The following is a 19,416-nucleotide window of genomic DNA, read 5'->3' as shown; positions in this document are numbered from 1 at the left end:
TTCTCAACGTCAGGGGCATACCTTGTATATATACACGCATGCAAGCAGAAACACCCATCATAAAACAAGAATAAATACATCTTTAAAAAAAAAATACCCAGGGTGCAGCAATGTATGTCTGAGGTGGGGTGTTATCTCAGAGGCAGAGGACTCTGGGGCTTGCTGGCCACCTAGTTGGCTAGTGAGGGACCTAGGATTCAGTGAAGGGCCCTGTCTCAAAATATCAGGAAGCCAACAATTGGGGAAGATGCCTGACACTGGCCTCTGGCCTCCACACACTCCCTATAGGCAGGTGTGTGTGTGTGTGTGTGTGTGTGTGTGTGTGTGTGTGTGTGTGTGTGTGTGACGGTGATAACCCTCCCCCAACCCCATGCCCACTCCTGTCTTCTCTGTGTGAGGCGGGCCTGTGTGTTAGGCCCCCAGGTCCTCTTGTCCTCTTGGCATTGAGACTCCCTTCCTGAAACATTGACCATGCCAGTTACCTGAGGTACCAGTTTGCAGTGAGCTCTTGTAAACTGTGGCTGCCCCACGGGTCACGCCTACTCCTCTGCCCCCCTGCCAGCTGAGGTGGGGCCTTCTTCCAGAGGAGGTAGCCAGCTTGGAGAAAGGGGAAGAGAGAGCTAAGAAGACAAAATAGCCCCCTCCACTAGCCTCAGTTTCTTTGTCTAGAAAGTGGGTGTCACAGTCATTGCCTCCTGGGCTTGGTTGGATCATTTGGCAAAATCGATCCTGCAGAGCTCAGGGACAAGCCTTGGATTTAGCCCTCAGCAAGTGCAGCCTTTCCTGGGGTCCAGGCAAGCCAGGAATTTGCAGGAAGTCCCTGAATCTGGAGGAGGAAGCTGGAGGTGCTGCAAGCTAGGAACACTGGCAGCTATACTCCAACACCCAGAACACCCCCTGAAAGAATGCCATGGGGGAGGGATACTGAGGCACAGTGGGATGTGCCGTGTGCTCTGGCTGCTGGCAGTATTGCCCCAGCAGAATAGAGAGGGCAGGAGGCCTGGCTGGATGACACCGGAGGGAGGGAGAAGAGTCGGGGCTCATTTGTCCTGTGTGCTCATGAGGGACTGTAAGGCACGCCGCTCACCAACCATGGAGTCCCCTCTTTAGCCAGCCAGTGGTGCACAAAAGCAGAAGGTGGCCATCCCTGCCCTTCAAGGTGACAGTTTGCAGGGTAGATTAGAGGCCTGGAAGCCAGCCAGTGGCTACAGAACCCCAGTCTTCTCCCTCACCATTCTAGTCAGTGCAGGTCCCCTCCTCCACTTTAGGAGGACGAATAGTGGGGTTATATAATGTTTGGGTATAATTGCTTTCCCGGGCGCTGACATGGGGGTGGCGCAGCCTGCATCTCCTCCCAGAGAAGAGGCTGGGAGGTGGGGAGGCTGAATGGTAGGGGCTCTGCTTCTGCTAACAGCCTGGGTTACCCTGGACTACTATCTCCCCCTCCCTGGGCACCAGAGCCTCACACACTCCGTTGGCATGCTACGCTTGTGCATGGAGCTTGGTGGTTCTGTCCACAGCTTGCTAGTCTTGTCCACGGATTCTCCAGGTCAATGGGGCTCAGACCCGGGCACCTAGGCTCTCGCTCTCAGCCCCACCCAGTGGCTCGTTCACCTTTCCAGGCAGACACTTCAGTTAGATACTTTGTATAGGCTGTGAAGCTCAGGGCAGCCAGGATTTGTAAGCAGGCCTGAATGAGTGGGAGAGTTACCATGAAGGCTGCCTGCCATGGAGGTTTTGGCTAAGGGTGGGTCAGGACTCTTACCGTAGTCGGGTTAGACAGGCTGATGGCAGGCGACAGGTCAGGGTGAGTAAGGCCACAGAGCTTACAGACCTCAGGGGATACTAAACATCAAGGGGCTGAGGAGAGTGCATGAAGGGGCCTTCTGTGCAGGCTGGAACTCCTAGCTTCCAGCATCTCTTTGGCGGTGGTGGGGTTCTCCAGCCTCCTATTGATGGGGTGGGGTTCAGTGACAGCCTCTGTAGGGGTAGCTGGATTCTCAATAGAGACTGGCACCCTGCCACCAGCCCCTGGTGTCAGTGCCAATGACTTCTGCTGGTGCAGTGTGGGGAGTCTCTCCCACTCGGGAGCCGGCTCCTCTGGGCCTCCTGCAGGGCTTCAAGAGTCTCTTCTCCCTTTTCTTCATTTTTGGTTATTTTGAGACAGGGTCTCACCGTGTAGTCCTGACTGACCTGGAACTCACCATATATAGGCTGGCCTCAAACTCTCAGAGAACCGCTTCTCCGCCTCCCGGGTTTAAAGGCACGCACAGCCATAGTTGGCTTTTGTTATTTTGTTGCTTTTGAGTAACTGTCACCGGCCTTTGAGCAGCAGGCAGTGGTAGAGAAAGAATGGAGGAGGGAGGAGGAGGGAGGGGAGGGCGGAAGTAGGCAGAATCCTGTGGATTCTGGAGTTCCGGCTTTGGGTCTGGCAGTCAGGAGCCAATCTAAAACTCTGCACCCTGGCCCTGGGAAGGAAGCTGGCGATACCATCAAGGAAGGAGGCTCAGGTCCAGTGTCCGGTCCCTCACAGCCTGACTCTGCTTCATTCTGGTGTGTGGCCTGTAACAGGGTCCACAGTGCCCCCTACACTCCCCAGGGTTGCCAGGGCAAGTAGGCCCTTTGAGACTTTTCCAGAACAGAATGCGGGGACCTCCGTGGATCTGGAGAAGTTCTGTGCTGTGTTGATGTGGGAAAACAAGCCGGCAGAAAGAGAATGGTTAGCAAAGGGCTCAGCAGGCAGAGAGCTGAGGCTGGCAGCTGTGGGCAGCCCGGCCGGCTTCATTTGTAAAATGGGATCACTGTCCTACCTCATGGCACTGGGACTGGCTCTGTGGGTGGGGGAGGCACAGTATCAGAGGAGGCTCCTAGCTCCTGACTCCCAGAATCTCTACTCTGAGGATGGTAGACAAATGGAACCTTCTGGTGTTTCCTATGGTGAGGAGACCATAGGAAAGTCAGTGACCCAGATTCACCTTCCCTCCCCATTATAGCATCAGGGTGGACTGAATGACCTTGTTAGTAACTTCCTCTCTTGCAGCCTCAGTTTCTCTGTCTTGGAAATGGGCTTTCTCAGTACCTTGCCCATAAGACTAGTTCAATAAAGGTGACAAAGTCCCTGGTCTGGATGCTCTGCTGATTGAGGCCAGTCGCTCTGGCTGTCCATCATGGGAGGAATGGTCCTCAGAAGAGAGCCTGCCCCACCTGAGGGACGGAGAGGACTCCGGTGCACACAGGCACTGACTTAAAGCCACACGTGTGCTGATGGTCACCCTAGGGACTCTTTTACATGGCTTTGTAGCATTGCTCGATATTGGAGAGTGTATATGGTGGAGTTTTAGATATCAGGCCCCCAGGGTGACACTCATCATGTCACCCAAGTCTAGCCAGATTGGCGTGGTGACCATCGTGGTTCATACGTGAGCTTTCTGAGAGGTGAAGGCATTTGCTTAGGTTTGCAGTGCTGGTGGATGGCTGCGTTAGACTGAGGCTTGGCCTCTCAAGTCGCCTGGGTATTGGGAGGGTCTCATGCTAGGTACTAGGGCAAGGGTGGACACGTCCAAACAGAGTAAGTACAAAGGGTCTTCTGAGCCCTGTGTGTGGTCCCAGTGGGTGTTTGTTCTGCTCCCTTAGAGAAGGAATGGGGCAGGGATGGTACAGGTGCCAGATGCCAGTCCTTGTAGGGGCACTATACAGTCAGGAGTGAGGCTTCATGGGCGTCATTGGTGGGAGTCATTTTAACTGCTCTGTGAGGAGTGTCAGACAGGGAGGCCAGGAGTTTTATGTACTATGTCCAGGAAAATCCCTGTGCTGCCTCTGAGGATCATGTGAGAGCTGGAGTGATTTGCCCAGGATCACACAACCAATGAACGGCAGAGGCATTAATCCCATGCCTGTGACATCTCAGTCCATGTTCATCAGACCACAGGACACTGTTACCAGTGTCGTGGGGCCTTTGTCTTGGACGAGGGAGGGGTTCATGCTTTCCTGGGTCTCACTGGCAGAAGCCCCTGGTGGGTGACATTCTCTGCTAAGTGCTCTGCCCTCTGCAGGTACAAGGGTTTCATTAAGGACTGCCCCAGTGGGCAGCTGGACGCCGCTGGCTTCCAGAAGATCTACAAACAGTTCTTCCCATTTGGAGACCCTACCAAGTTCGCCACGTTTGTTTTCAACGTCTTCGACGAGAACAAGGTGAGCTGCAGGTTGCTGGGTCTGGCCTGGTCCAAACTCCTCCAGCAGCTGCGTCCCAGCCCCTCCCCCGCTGCACAGTTCCCCACTCAGGGCCGGGTGCACGTATGCATGTGGGCATGATGGCACACAGAGGTGTGACGCTGGCACACACCAGCACAGATCCAGACCGATATGTGCATACACACCTCAGTGCTCCATGTTCATGTGCATAAATACACAGGCTTGCACATGCAATACACAGAGAGCTGCATACGTGTATGAAGGCACATATCCGAGAGTTTTCTCATGGATACCAACAAAAAGCAGAGTCCTCTAGGAGTAGGAAGATCAGGAGTTGGAACTGGGGTTCACAGTGTGACGAACGCTAGGTGTGGGGTTGGGATTAGCAGACGGACAGCCATCTGTGGGGTTGGCGTTTCCGTTTTGATTTTTTTTGAGAAGGGGGTCTTATTTAACCCAGTGTCTTCGTTAGGTTTTTGCTGCTGTATAAGCATTGTGACAAAAAGCAGCCTGGGGAGGAGGGTTCAACTCAGCTCCCGTCTCCCAACCACAGTCCGTAAGGCAAGGCAGGAACCTGGAGGCAGGAGCTGAAGCAGAGGTGATGGAGGAGTGTGGCTTACCAGGCCGCTCTTTGTGGCTTGCTTGGCTGGCTTTCTTACACACCTCTGGACCACCAGCCCCGGGGTGGCCCACTCACACCGATCATTAATTACGAGAATACCCCACAGGCCAATCTGGAGGGAGCATTTTCTTAGTTGAGTGAGGTTCCCTCTTCGCAGAGACTCTAGCTTGTGTCAAGTAGTCAAAAACAGGCAAACAAGCAAACAAAAACTAGCCAGGCTGCCCAGGCTGTACTTGGATTCTCTATGGAGTTGATGCTGGCCTTGAACCCATCTTACTGCCTCTGCCTACCAAATGCTGGAATTACAGTCTTGGCTACCATTTCCTGTGGTGTGGTTTCTTTCAGTACCCCCATTGTACAGATGAGGAAACTGAGGCTTAGAGTTTTGTGCCTGGCTCTTTGACTGAGCACCAGTGAGCATGAGTTTTCAGTGCTTACTGGTGCAGCAGGCATCAGCGTCTCGGTCTCTGCTGCCTCCTATCCCTCTTCCAGCTTTGTCTCCCCTCCTCCCCCTCCTTGCCCCTCATTCCTTCCCTCCTGTCCTTTGTCCGTCAGCCACCAATGTCCTGTGTCTGTCACTGCCCATCACGAGGTCTGTGCTGACCGAAGCCTTTGTCTCCCTCAGGATGGCAGGATCGAGTTCTCCGAATTCATCCAGGCTCTATCGGTGACCTCAAGGGGGACCCTGGATGAGAAGTTGAGGTGTAAGTTTCCTGTCCCCCCAACCCCGAACCAGGCTAGAAGGTTGCAGCCCCAGCCCTTGCCAGGAGGAGGCGCTAGACACCTGCAGCAGTGACCACAGATGGTGTCCTGCTCTGGGAGGTCAGGGCATTCCCAGAGGCCTGGGCAGTGGGCCCTGGGCAGGTGGGCCCAATGTGGCCAAGGAAGAAGGCCAGGCCATCTGTGCAGGGCCAGAGCAAGAGGACATCCTGCCCTTCTGGGAAAGATTAAGGTCCCATAGGGAGGAATTTGGATTTTGTGAGGCAGAGTTCACAGTCACATCGGTGGGGCAGGCTGCAGGGTCTGGGGTGTGGGTGGGACCAAGAATAACATTCAGGCAGATACGGTACTGAGATGGAAGATCCTGTGGGTTGTGGGTCACAGGATCCAGATCCTTGTTGGGCCCAGGTCTTCAGCATATTGATATCCCTCGTTTACTCAATCAACAAACATCAGGTGAAGGTGCCACCCTGGTACCGGGTGGGAATTGAGGGTCTACCTGGGGCTAAGGTGGATGAGTGCTTGATGTAGTAGTGGCTGTCAGTCTGTCACAGTGATAGGTTCCTAAATTCCCTAATGCTGTGGGGGAGGCAGGGAGGAGGAGGAGCCGGCTGAGCCGGTAGAGGAGGAACTGACTGAGAGCCTGGTGAGCCCAGAGAGGCATCGCTGCGGCAGGAGTGGGCTCCAGGCCGGGACTCTATGTGAAAGGCTGCATCTGGAAGGCTGGCAAGAGCCACTTAGTCAAGGACATGCGTGTCCTGGGGGTGGGGGGGTCCTCGGCTGTCATACCGGAGTAGCAGGGAATTTTCTAGAAGAGGGGCATTTGTGTGGCATGCCCTGCTTGGTGGGTGCTTTCCCCATCCACAGTGGCGTCTGTGCTAGAAACAGAAGAGGGTTTTCCTCCGCACCCGTGCATGCCTTTAGTTCCTCCTTTTGCCCACTGTGAGGGGCGGCCTGAAGATGAGAGTCAGGGGAGGAAGAGCCAGGTGTCTGGGATTCAGGGGGGCTCTGTGGCCAATCTCGTGACCCAGTTCAAAGACCTGGCTGTCTCCTCCAGGGTCTCCCAACCTCTGGGGACTCCCCGTCCTCACACACACCACGACCTCAGTCCCTGTAGACCAGTACCTACATATTTACAAAATTATTATTGGGGTTGGGGATTTAGCTCAGCGGCAGAGCACTTGCCTAGCAAGCGCAAGGCCCTGGGTTTGGTCCCCAGCTCCGAAAAAAAGAAAAAAAATTATTATTATTTTTGCTGTGCTGGAGACAGAACTCAGGACCTTGCCTGTGCTAGGCACGTCCTCTGCCATTGAACGACAGCCTCACCCTTGGTTTTTTTTTCAAGTTCTCGCTATATAGCCCAGGCTGGTCTAGAATGTACTGTGTGGCCCGGGATGTTCTTGAACCCACCATTTTCCTGTCTCTGCCTCCTGAGATGTGGGCCTCTGCATAAGATCCCTGATTTTGTGTGTAGTTTATCTTCTTTTGTTTTTCAAGACAGGCTTTCTCTGTGTAGCCCTGGCTGTCCTAGAACTCACTCGGTAGACCAGGCTGGCCTCAGACTCAGAGATCGGCCTGCCTCTGCCTCCTGGGTGCTGGGATTAAAGGCGTGTGCCACCCTGCCATAGCTGGTTTATCTCTGCGCTGGTTACACTGGTGTAGGAATGTGCTCTCCTATCAGTATATTGGCCTGATGTTTGGCGGAAAGGTCTGACCTTGGGCTTTGCATAGGGTCACAGGGAGGGGGAGGGGAGGAGCTGCTGTTGCCCCGGCCCAGGGTGACCCCGACCTGGCTGCTTGATCACAGGGGCCTTCAAGCTTTATGACTTGGATAACGACGGCTACATCACCAGAAACGAGATGCTGGACATAGTGGATGCCATTTACCAGATGGTGGTGAGTCCCAGGAGGGAAGGGGTGGCGGGAAGGCCGCTGATGGCTTACAGAGTCACTCCCCCGTCTCAGGGCAATCCAGGCCGACCAAACACTGCTGGCTGAGTAGCCAGTAGCCATGGGCATCCTCATCTGCTGGTCAGGCAGGGACTAGGAGGGTGTTAGCTCCAGACGTCCCTTTGAAGTTCTAGGACTGGAGAATGGGAGAGAGACGTGATCCTCATTGCCACCAGCCCAGGGTATTGAGGCAAGGCTTTAGTTATGAGTTCAAAGGTCAAAGTGCCAACCTGGTGGCCTGGTGGCTGGGCAGGGGCTTCCTTAGCCACAAACCCCAGCTACTGCACGGGCCCAGCCTGGTGTGTCCGATCTTGACAGGGGAACACCGTGGAGCTCCCAGAAGAAGAGAACACACCAGAGAAGAGGGTGGACCGGATCTTTGCTATGATGGATAAGGTGAGGTGGGGCATGGGGACCCTGGGCCTGGCCAGGCTTTGCCACTGATCCTTGGGACTGGCTCAAGCCAGTCAACTTGGCTTGCAGCCAGTAGCCATTCAGGGTTTTCGGTGAGTTTCCCAGGGAGCTTCTAGGATGTTCCTTGCAATTAACCAGGGCCCTTGGCCTTCATTTTTTTTTTTTTTTTTTTTTTTTTTTTTTTTTTATCCTAGACTGTTTTGACATTCTACAAAACCCGGGCTTCTCACAATAATGGCCCTAAGTGTGTAAAAATGATCCTTTCAGTGGCCAAGAAGCAGGTTGTTATTTCGGGCGGCGGCAGGGGTGGGGATGGATTCTGAGGCATGCTTTAAAGGGAATCTGTGTTGGAGTTTTGAGATATGGCTCAGTGGTGGAGGCCTACAACATGCAAGGTCCTGGTTTCATCGCTAGCACTGCACGAACACGGCGGGCATGTTTGTTGCGTAAGTTGACGCTTTGATCCAGGTAGTGGCTGTGTGAGCAGGTCCTGGGTGCCACAGGTTCTGATAGTCATCTGAGGATCTGGGAACTGTCTGCCCCCTCATCTGTGTTCACAGACCCACTGCGTTTTAGCCACAGACCCTGGGTTGAGAAACCTCTTTCTCGTGTATGTATGTGTCTCTGTTGTATGCACACGTGTACTGGTGTGTGTGTGTGTGTGTGTGTGTGTGCGTGTGTGCACGCGTGCGGGGGCACATATCAGTCTGTGTATCAGTCAGGATGACCAAGCGTATTCTATTGCTCACAGAATCTCTCACTGAACCTGGAGCTCACTGACTGAGCTAGACTGGCTGGCCAGTGAGCCCCAGCGATCCTCCTGCCTCAGCCTTGGCTGGAGTTACAGGCACGTGCCACCATGCCTGGCTTCAGGGTGGGTGCTGGGAGTCACACTCAAGTCTTCATGCTTGCCCAGCTCACACTGTGCATGCCAGGCCACCTGCCCAGACCGCCTTTCTCGTTTCTGCAGAACTCTACGGTTCCTTTGACTCTCTGAAGGCCCTCCTCTGCTTTTCTGGTGTTGCTGAGGGTTGCACAGGGCTTTGTACACATATAACGCCTGAGCCCTACTTGAGGTGTACCCCCAATCTAAAACTCCCCCCCAAACTAAAATAACTTTGATTTACATGGAAATTTGAAACAGCCTCTCCGGCCTCTAGGAGAATACAAATCACCAGGCTTCCTACCAACTGCTGCATGGTGCCAGGCTTGCCCTGAGAGCTCTGAGCTCTTAATTAGGAAAGGAGATTAACACTTGGGAGGGGCAGGGCTTCTGCTGTCCTCAGAAAACTTTCAGGAGTGCAGAAAGCACCAGCCCTCTTGTATTGGGACCCAGACTGATTTTGCTAAGGCCATGAACCTGTTAGGCACCCCTTGCCCTGCGGTAGTAATACATCTTCTGGTTTTGGAAACGCCATAGGCCTTGGATTTACAAGGGTGCGGTTGTGGGGTCCCTCAGTTGTAACCCTAAGCCAGTTCCTTTGTCAGACTACAGGGGATTGATGCAGCTGCTTCCTCCTTTGTAGGGTGACCCGAAGACTTGTGGTGTTAGGGGGAGCAGGGGGCATCACACATATAGGCTCTTAGCCATCACAGGACTGGCCTTGCCAGGTGGGCGATACCTGTGTCACTTTCCCTGGTGCTGGAAGTATATGAATGGTGCCTGAGGCCCAGGTACTAATTTGGTTCCATCTGGGGACTCCTGGGGCTTGATGTGACCTGGCTTTCAGAAAAGACCCCAGGGAAACACTGGAGCATTAAGCCTAAGGGCTGACCACTCTATGACCTGTGTGCATGCGTGCATGCGTGCACATGTATGGGTAGGCCAGGAGTCAACCTTGGGTACTCTCCCCCAGAAGTTCACTCACCGGGGTCTCTCACTGGGACTTGGGACTCACTGATTTGACTAGGATGGCCAGCCAGTGAGCCACAAGGCTCACCCTGTCTCTACCTCCCCTGAGGTTACAGCTCTGTGCCACCGCTCCTGGCATTTTGACTCGGTTAGTGGGGATCAAACCTAGGTCCTCACACCTGTATGGTAAACCTCTGCCCCTGGAATTGGATTTTTTTTTAAAACTAGGAATTGAAATAAGATCTCAATAAGCACTCTGCCGCTGAGATGCCACTCCCTAACCCCTGCCATCTCCAGCTCCTTCTGTATGTTGCCAGGTCTGTAAGTTGTCCACCTTGGCCTTGAACTCACCATATAGCCCAAGGCTTGAAGTCCCCAAGCCTCCTGCATCAGCCTCCCACGTAGCTGAGAGCATAGGCCAGCCGCACTGAGCCCAGCTACGGAGCGAGAGATGAGTAGGTACAGGCACTTGGGCTGATGGAAAGCCTGGAATTACCGGTGTCTCTAAGTTGACACGTGTGGTATATTCATTCCCCAGACCTGTCATTGTCTCTCCCTGGTCCCCAGGTGGGGGAACTGAGAGATGTGTCAGGAGTGCCAGGTGTCTGATGCTGCCTGCTCGGTTCCTCTGAAGACCCAGTTAGACTCAGGAAGTTCTGTTGAGACCAGCTGTGGGCAGGCTGTCCCCGAAGGCGGATGGCCACCGTCAGCCGCCTACCTCTCTCGTTCACAGAACGCTGATGGGAAGCTAACTCTTCAGGAGTTCCAGGAAGGCTCCAAGGCCGACCCCTCCATTGTGCAGGCGCTATCCCTCTACGACGGGCTGGTATAGTCCAGGCCCAGAGCTGTGGTGAGTTGGACGGGTCCCGAGGCAGGGCTGGGGGTGGGGGTGGGGAACTACCCACACACAGGACAGGCAGCGTATTCTCCGTGTCTTCAGGGCTCCTGTGGGTCTTCAAGTCAGGCAGAACTCTGTGGCGTTTTAACGTTTTTATAAGACCCAATCCAGCCTCTGGTTAGTTTGAGAATAAGTTTTTCTGGGTTGAGGACAGATTGAAGACTAGGTAGTTGGGGCCAGATGGCTAAGGGGAGGATGTCCTGGCCCTTCTTCAGTTCAAAGGTCTGAGCTCCATTTTGAAGCTTCCCATTAACATCACTTAAAACGTGTGTGTGTGTGTGTGTGTGTGTGTGTGTGTGTGTGTGTGTGTGCGTGTGTGTGTGTGCATGCGCACGCGTGCATACACCTTCAGGAGCCAGAAGTGGCATGAGATCTACTGGAGCTGGAGGCAGGGGCCATTGTGAGCCACCGGTGTGAGTACGGGGAACTGAACCTGCGCCCTCCGTAAGAGCAGCCAGCGCTCTGAGCCGCTGAGCCATCTCTCCAGCCCCTCTATCAACATTACTTTACACAGACACACTTTCTTATCGACAAGACATTAGAACTGATGCGTACAAAGAGAACGTCATTAAAAATAAATGTGATAAATTAAAAGTTTACTTCCTAAACTTGCCCATCTGACCTAGACATAGTCACAGTGGCCAAAATTATTATTTATTTAATTTAATTTTTTTTCTTAAGACAGGGTTTTTCTGCCTAGCCCTAGGTGTCCCGGAACTCATGTAGACTCAGGCTGGCCTTGAACTCAGAGCTCCACCTGCTTCCGCCTCCTGAGTGCTGGGATTGAAGGTGTGGGCCACCACCTGGCTCATTTTAAAAATGTTACACTTATTTGTTTACTGTGTGTCTGCTCATGCCATGAGCACGGAGGCCAGACGACAACCCGCTGTGTGCGCCCTGCCGCCTTCCCTGAGCCCACGCTTCAGGGAACTCGAATCTGACTGTGATTTGCTGACCTTGATAACCAGGTTTTAACAGCCACACTTGCTTCTTTCTCACCTTCTAAAGTGAGTTGGTTTGTGCGCATGCCTGCATGTTTGTGCGTGGCCGTGGACTAGCATCAGGTGCCTTCCTCTGAGATCCACATTCCTCACTGAGCCTGGAGCTCATTGCTCAGGCTAGGCTGGCTGGCCAGCCCGCACCATCCATGTGCCTCGATGCCCACTGCTGCCAAGCTCAGCTCTCTCTCACATGGGTGCTTGGGGTCAAACCCGACAGGGCCTCACGATTGCTTGACAGGAACTTTGCCATATAAGCCATCTCTCAAGCCCTGAATTAACTATTTTCCTGACATCCTTCAGAGGTTACTGATGACTTTTTTAAAAAATCCATCATGATGAAATGGATTTGAATGTCTTGATGGGTTCTAGATTTACGGCTCTGCAGCAAGCAGATGCGATGCTGTGTTCACCATCTTTGAGGAGTTACATTTCACACCTAAAATCTCAGCATTCAAGAGGCTGAGGGATGAGGGTTAGCCTCATTCCAATTTAAGGCTAGCCTGGGCTACTTGGGAGTTTCAGGCCAGCCTGAGCTACATGGGAGCTTCAGGCCAGCCTGGGCTACATAAGAGTTTCAGTCCAGCCTGGGCAACAGTATAAAATCATATTTCGAAGCAACAACAAACTTGTCAGTAAAGATGGATAGTGTTTGAGGTATAGCAAGAGTAAGTGCAAATCAGAAAGGTTTGCAGATCACAGAGGCTGACAGGAAGGGGAGCAACAGCTCTGCCCCATCCACTTCCTCCCTTTGCTCCTGACCACCGTGTCCTGCCTGTTATCCCCCTGTCTTAGTCAGGGTTACTATTTCTGTGATGAAACACCATGACCAGCCTGGGGAGGAAAAGGTTTACTCCGCTTACATTTCTACTGTTTATCATGGAAGGAAGTCAGGACAGGAACTCACACAGGGCAGGAACCTGGAGCAGGAGCCGATGCAGAGGCCATGGAGGGTGCTGCCTACTGGCTTGTTCCTCATGGCTTGCTCAGCTTGCTTTCTTATAGAACCCAGGGCCACCAGCCCAGGGATGGTATAAGCCACCATGATTCCATTAATTACTAGTTACAAAAGTACTCTACCGGCTTGCCCCAGTCTGATCTTACGGAGGCATTCTCTCAGTTGGAGCGGCTCTCTGACCACTCTTACTTGTGTCAAGTTGACATGGAACTAGCCAGTCAGTAGTCTCTGTGGGGACTTCCTAATTCCTTTTAGGGACACCATTAAATGCCTTCTTTCTCTGGTTCCCATGCCTAAGATAACACAAATTGCCGTCTGACCCTCATAGATCAGGAAGCCTACTGTGCTGGAGCAGGATTCTGCAACTGTCCAATCAAGAGCCTCCAGGACACCCCACATTCCATATGAGCATGGCCGAGAGGCTGACTGGCTCCAGGGCAGGTTCCGAGCTTTTTATAAGAGAGTCTGGGAGGGGAACTCAATGCAGAAGGAACCATTTTAAAGTGGGCAGTTCTGCCACGTCTGGTGGTGTAGGTCTATTGTCTCCTTGTTATGTCCCTGCAGTCCTATCATCCCCGTCATCCCTATCATCCCCATCACCACCACTGTCACCGTCATCCCCATCTTCACATCATCCCTGTCATCCCCATCATCCCCATCATCCCCATCATCATCACCATTGTCACCATCATCCCAACATCACCATTGTCACTGTCATCCCCATCTTCCCCATCACCCCCATCACCCCATCTTCCCCATCATCTCCGTCATCTCAGTTGTTCAGAGGCTGAGGCAGGAGTCTGGAGTTCAAGACCTACCTGAACAATTGAATAACAGATTGATTTGGTCTTAACATAAAAATACAGAGGTGGTGATGTAATGGTATGGGAGTACTTTCCGGCCCATGAGAGGCTCTGGTTTTAATCTTTGGAGTGTGCATGTACACACACACACGCACACGCACATGCACACACGCACACGCACACGCACATGCACAGGCCATAAATCAAAGCCATTTTAAAACACATTGTTGGGTATGTCACTGACACAGGCAGATAGACCTCAGATGCTGTTTCCCACCATTTTTTGTCCTCACTGTCGAGGCGCAAGGACTCTGATTTCCCCCTGCTCTTGTTGACGCCCCTGTTTTCCTTGAAATGTGTAATGGCTGTCTTCATGAGCTGAAGAGGGGCCGCATCCACATCCTGCTTCTGGTTGGATCCTTAGTAACTTATGCCATCCGTGGGTTTAATGGCTGTAAATATTTGATACGACCAGTTCCCTGATATTGGACACTCAGGCTGGCCCTTCACTATTACAGAGTGTGCCGTGGTGATCATCTTACTTATTTCCCAGGGAGGGATATGAAGAATCTTGTGGTGAATTAAAGGCCATGCAAACTTTTCAGGATTTCCAGCCCAGAGTGCTGATTGGCCCTCTCGTGCCCTCTAGCGCCCTCTAGCGCCTCTAGCGCCCTCTAGTGCCCTTTAGTTTCTCACACTTCTTTTGCCCGTGACCCATCTTCTCACTGAGAAACTTTGACACAGCTCTTGGTACGTAAGTATAGGAAATAAACATTAGATCAAATATTTACAGCCAATAAATCATAAAGAATTCTATTTTTTTTTTTTTGGTTCTTTTTTTCGGAGCTGGGGACCGAACCCAGGGCCTTGCGCTTCCTAGGTAAGCACTCTACCACTGAGCTAAATCCCCAGCCCCAAAGAATTCTATTTTAAAAGCAGTTTTTGTTATGCATATAGTTTTATTGTCTTTATTTTTTTCTATAATTAAAGCATGATGTTTCTGTGGGACCAGAAACATGTCATAGATGCAGTAAACGGAAACAGAAAAAAAGCTGTAATTCATAACACACACGTCTCAAACCCGAAGCTGTTTCAGGCAGCGTTGGTGTGAGGTGTGACGTCACGGGAAGGGCACAGGCTGTGTGCTCTGAATCGAGACAGAGCTCAAGTCGAGCCGCCAAATCGCCTCAGACCCCGTCATCATTGAGTTTGAGTTAATTCTTGGTTGTGGCACTGATCTTCCACTCTGGGATGCTCTAGAGGGTCTCTCGTCACTGTCACACTCATTTTTCCAAACCCGAAGGAGCCTGGAGCCCTAACGGACCCCTCAGTCGCCATAGCTGTTAACACATCCTGCCTCCCTCTGTCTTGCAGATGTGTGGGAACCACTAGCCTCTTCCTGTGCCATGAGGCCACCGCAGCCTGACACCGCCCCTGTGCCCACCCAGCCTTCCTCGTCTCCACAAAGCCGGCCGCCCTTGAGCCTCCAGGCCCTGGCTGTCTTTCCCCCAGCCCTGCATCCACCTGCCGCCTGAAGCCACTCGTTCCATCGTCAACGACCTCCGCTTGTCCAAACAACGACAACCCAAACGGAAAGGCTCCAGCCCTCTGCAAACCTGAGCGCCGGGCTGTCTCCCTCAGCAGCCGTCCCGTTCTTCCTGCTGTCTGGCCTGTGTGCTTTCTTTTTTCTTTTTTTATTTCAAATGGACAATGTAAAAGAAAACAAACTACCTTCTGTTCTAAAAGATACTGACCATTGGGAGAAGGCCTCTGTGTCTCCGAGAACTCAGTCTCTGCCTGGTCCCCTGCAGTGGTGGCCAGGGGCAGTGAGGCCACTGGCAGGCAAGGGTGTTAGCGGCAATGACTCGCGTGATAACAGTATTGTGCATTTTGTGGGGAAACTGAGGGTTTTTTTTTTATACTCATACATAATCGATACCTTTTATTTATTGGTTGTTAACTATTGCTGCTACCTTGTGTGTCTGAAACTCCCAGGATGCTGGGCCTCCGTTTGCATGTGCACACCCTCACCCACCTGCCCGCCACACTTGGGAGGATGGTGGCCTGCAGCGGCCAAGAAGCCAAAAAATCTTTTCCTTTTTTTTTTTTTTTTTTTTTCTTTCTTTCTCAGATACTGTGCTCCGTTTTTGGAGAGGGGAAGGTAGGCATTCCTCGATGGCTAATGCACTGTTCCCCCAGCTTCTGCCCTGGAGCCCCCACCCCTCTCCTCTGCACCCCTTGGAGCCCATAACACTTTTTTTCAAGAACACACTTGGGGTGTTTTTTGTTTTTTTTAAATTTTGCAACTTTACTCTGATGTTTGCAGCAGAGAAAAGATGGAGAGCCTTGCTCTGGGAGTGGGAACTGGGAGAGGGTGTCGGGCACACAGAATAGAGTATGAAGTGGGCTTCTCTGCGAACTGCTGGCCTCTGCCTCCTTGATGCTAACTAAGGGGCTGGGTAGGTATAGCGTGTGAACCCCTCTGCTCGCCTGCCTCTGTCTACCCTTTGCAGCAGCCTTCTTCCCTGCTAGGAGTCTGAGAGAGAAGGGGTAGGGAGACGGGAGCAGGCCATGCTGCTCCTCAGGACTGAGTCCAGAGCCAGCGAGACGGCTCCAGCATGCCACCAGGAGCACCAGGCAACCATGGAAGAGAAGCAAGGAGCCCAAAGCTGGGCTTCTCTGGGACTTTGTAGCCTTTGCCTACTCAGTAAGCAGCAGGGCTGGGAGGCCTGGTGGTTGGCCTTGTTGATGATGTGTGATTCTCAGCCTGGAGCTAGGTGTTTGTGACACCGTTCTTTGACTGTTTTGTAGGCCCCGGAGGATACAGAATCGTATAAATGACAGTGTAACCCCTATACGGTCTTGGGACACAGCCTCGCTGCTGGAGTGTGTGGTTGGGCCCAGAGGCACCCCTTTTACCCCCTCTTTAGGATCCCCCAGACTCGTGAGCTCCTTTGGGCTCGTCCTCACCCTGGGGAGCTTTGCCGGGTGAGCCTCCCAGCTGCAGAGGCAGACCCGAGCCCCACAGTTCTTGCTTCTGGTTTGTGTAGCCTCTCTGCCCACCGTTGAGAGGGGGAAAGCAGCCCCCGGGGCTTTTCTTCTGCTCCGATTCCCCTGTAATCTCCACCGTACTTCTGGGAGGCCAGAATCTTCCTTGCTAATGACCCGTGGGTGAGCAGCTGTCAGCTGGAGGATTGACGTCTTCCATCCAGAGGTGGCGTTGTCCTGCCTGTCCATCCCCGTGAGTGAGTGGGAACGCTTAGCCAGTCCGTGCACACACCCTCTTCATGGGTAGGCCCTTTGCTCATGCTGTTTCCATTGCCGGCCCACCAGATCCCCAGGGCTCCAGTTACACAGGCAATTTTCTTTGAGGCCTCTTTGGGTCATCTTGCTGCCTGGTCCCTGACAGGGCCTCTAGGACGGGGAGTAGATGTGATGCCATTAGCTGAAAGGATGAGAACGGACCTCTCTCTGGAGCCTTGGTCGTCCTCTCTGTGAATGGGCATGTGTGGTGGCATCAATGGATTCCTAGCTGAGGGTCTGTCAAGGGTTAAGCATGGGGCTCCTCAGCTAAGGTGTTCGCTGATGTCTGTGGGTCCAGGCTTCCTTTCAGCATCTCGGCTTTTTGAATTGCATCCTCCAGTGTGGTTTTTGGCCTTCACGGTTTATGTCCTTGGCCCAAGCCTTGGACATTGAGACAGCCCTGGGCTGCTTTTTCCTGGCAGGGTGTCGGACACTATTCTCGTTCAAGGACGTGTGCTGACTTACGTCTGTCCCTCTCTTTCACCAGCAGTTAGCTGAGGCACACAGCACGCCCAGAATCTGAGGCCAGGCCTCTTCTGCGCAGCCCGAGGGCCTCTCCAAGTTCATTTCTTTAGAGGCCTCACCCCATCTGATGCTGCTTTCTTTAGGGGTGTGGTCCAGCCGATGAGGCCAGGCCCCTGGTCCCTCGGCCGACCCTCCTTTCTAGGGCCAGGAATGCTGTGATCCCCTCTTCCCAGCATCTGCTGCCCACTTTGTGTCGATGGTGACTTGGGAGCATATCACGACTTTTCAGTATCTAGCCAGGTTTAAAATAACAAGGTAAAATATATGCAGCATTGACATCTCTTTCTTTAAATGCTCTATAGTTCGATAGTTGATTTCTGAGGAAGGTGCCTTTGCACTTTGGGGGACATTGTCTCTTCTAGGGGATGGCGGGGCGTGCGGTGCATGGGATCCCTGGCATCTCTCCTGAGAAAGCCCCCACTGCTGGCCAAACAGAAAGCCCCCAAGATTCTTCCCAGTGTGTTTCTACATTTACATGATCCAAGGATGCACGGGGGACGCCCCCTGGTGGTGGTGATCCACAGTGGCACCTGGGGATGCAGCGTTCCAGCAAGTGGTGAAGCCAGAGGTGGGAAGGCCAAGGTGGGGGCTGTGATTCCAGAGGTCCTGGATTCCCCAGCCTCACATATCTGGCAGCATGTATCCCACCCACCCCTCTGCTATGTCATCTGGGACTGGCAAGGTAGTTGGCATAAGGGCACAGTGGGAAGCTTTGCCCTCCCGACTTTAATTTTTTTTAAAAAAAATATCTGCAGAAATAAATCCAATGGTTAATTTTTGAATGAATAAAAGGCTTTTGTTGAATAAACAGTTGGTCCCATCTTCTGTCTTGGCATTAGGTTCAGGTTTTGTCTGCTTCCCAGGGTGGGGGCCCCACCCAGCACCTCTGCATTCCTGAACTAAGTCTCCAGATTCCTTCGGGACTTTTACTCATTGGATCTGTTTCTCTATGCCTCAGAAGGAGGTCAGCCACCTTGCAGGGGTGACAGGCCAGCGCCATTTGAGCTGGTGCTCATAGTGGGTCCTGCAGCTCCTGACGGATTTTTAGGTAACTTAAAAACCCAATCTAGGAAAGGTGACATTTGGCTGTGGTTGTCTCCATCCTTCCCTGCTTGCATTCCCAGCACCCTCAGAGTCTCTTTTTGGGGTGCCGTCCTGTCTATGTCTGGGGGGGGCATAGGGAGGCCCTCACCTAGTGGTGCAGGCCAAGGGCGATAGGCTTTGTTGCATGTGCAGGTGTCCCCGCTGCTCCCGATGTATGTTGTCTGTGTCCGGCCAATTAAACATGCTTCCTGGACCTCCCTGCCTCCCTGTGTGGGCCTGGTGCTTTGTCTGTTTCTGTGTTTCTGTCTGCTCTAGAGTTCTTTCTCCCAGGACAGTCTTGCTCTCGCTTTGGGTGTGGTCTGCTCAGGATACCCAAGAGAAATCCCATGCAAGGCATCCACTCAATCCACTCGGCTAAGACCGCCCTGGTGACGGGGACTGGAGAGATGGCTCAGTGGTTAAGAGCACCGACTGCTCTTCCAGAGGTCCTGAGTTCAAATCCCAGCAACCACATGGTGGCTCACAACCATCTGTAATAAGATCTGATGCCCTCTTCTGGTGTGTCTAAAGATAGCTACAATGTATATAATAAATAAATAAACCTTTTTAAAAAAAAAAAGACCGCCCTGGTGACAGGGGCTGGAGAGATGGCTCAGTGGTTAAGAGCACTGACTGCCCTTCCAGTGGTCCCGAGTTCAAATCCCAGCAACCACATGGTGGCTCACAGTCATCTGTAATGGGATCTGATGCCCTCTTCCGGTGTGCCTGAAGACAGTGTACTCACATACATAAATAAATTTAAAGAAAGTTTGCCTTGGTGACCAGGGCTCAGCAGGTGAGCAGGCCACAGCAGTTCACCCTGCAGCATCCCCTCCCGCATGTCCCATCTGTTGGGGTTGCCTGGGGGCCACATTGCTTCATACGTGTGACTACGTACATCCAGCTGAGGCTTGTTGGTCTCAAAGTCAGATGTCAGAACCTTTGCAGGCTAAGCCAACTGTCTCTCCACCCACCTCCCCTCCAGAGGCAACTTCCCATAGTCTTGAACCCAGTTGGGTTCTCAGCAGCTGCAGATGCAAAAGTGAATTCCCGGGCCAAGGGAAGCTGCACTCCTCCTGACAGCCCAACAACATACCCT

General features: G+C 52.7%; 1 protein-coding gene across 1 annotated transcript in view; it reads left to right on the top strand.

The window, feature by feature from the left end:
- The window catches only part of Ncs1 (neuronal calcium sensor 1), a 50,083-nt gene extending 31,552 nt beyond the window's left edge, over positions 1-18,531 (top strand). Inside the window, exons 3-8 of the mRNA XM_032902813.1 lie at positions 4,053-4,191; positions 5,439-5,517; positions 7,341-7,429; positions 7,802-7,879; positions 10,483-10,599; positions 14,781-18,531. Of these exons, the coding sequence (XP_032758704.1) occupies positions 4,053-4,191; positions 5,439-5,517; positions 7,341-7,429; positions 7,802-7,879; positions 10,483-10,581 (484 nt within the window). The 3' untranslated portion in view covers positions 10,582-10,599; positions 14,781-18,531. The remainder of the gene's footprint in view (positions 1-4,052; positions 4,192-5,438; positions 5,518-7,340; positions 7,430-7,801; positions 7,880-10,482; positions 10,600-14,780) is intronic.
- Positions 18,532-19,416: the final 885 nt, after the last annotated feature.

The sequence above is a fragment of the Rattus rattus genome, chromosome 5, assembly GCF_011064425.1.
Source record: "Rattus rattus isolate New Zealand chromosome 5, Rrattus_CSIRO_v1, whole genome shotgun sequence".
Lineage (NCBI taxonomy): Eukaryota > Metazoa > Chordata > Mammalia > Rodentia > Muridae > Rattus > Rattus rattus.
This window is presented reverse-complemented; position numbering and strand designations above follow the sequence as displayed.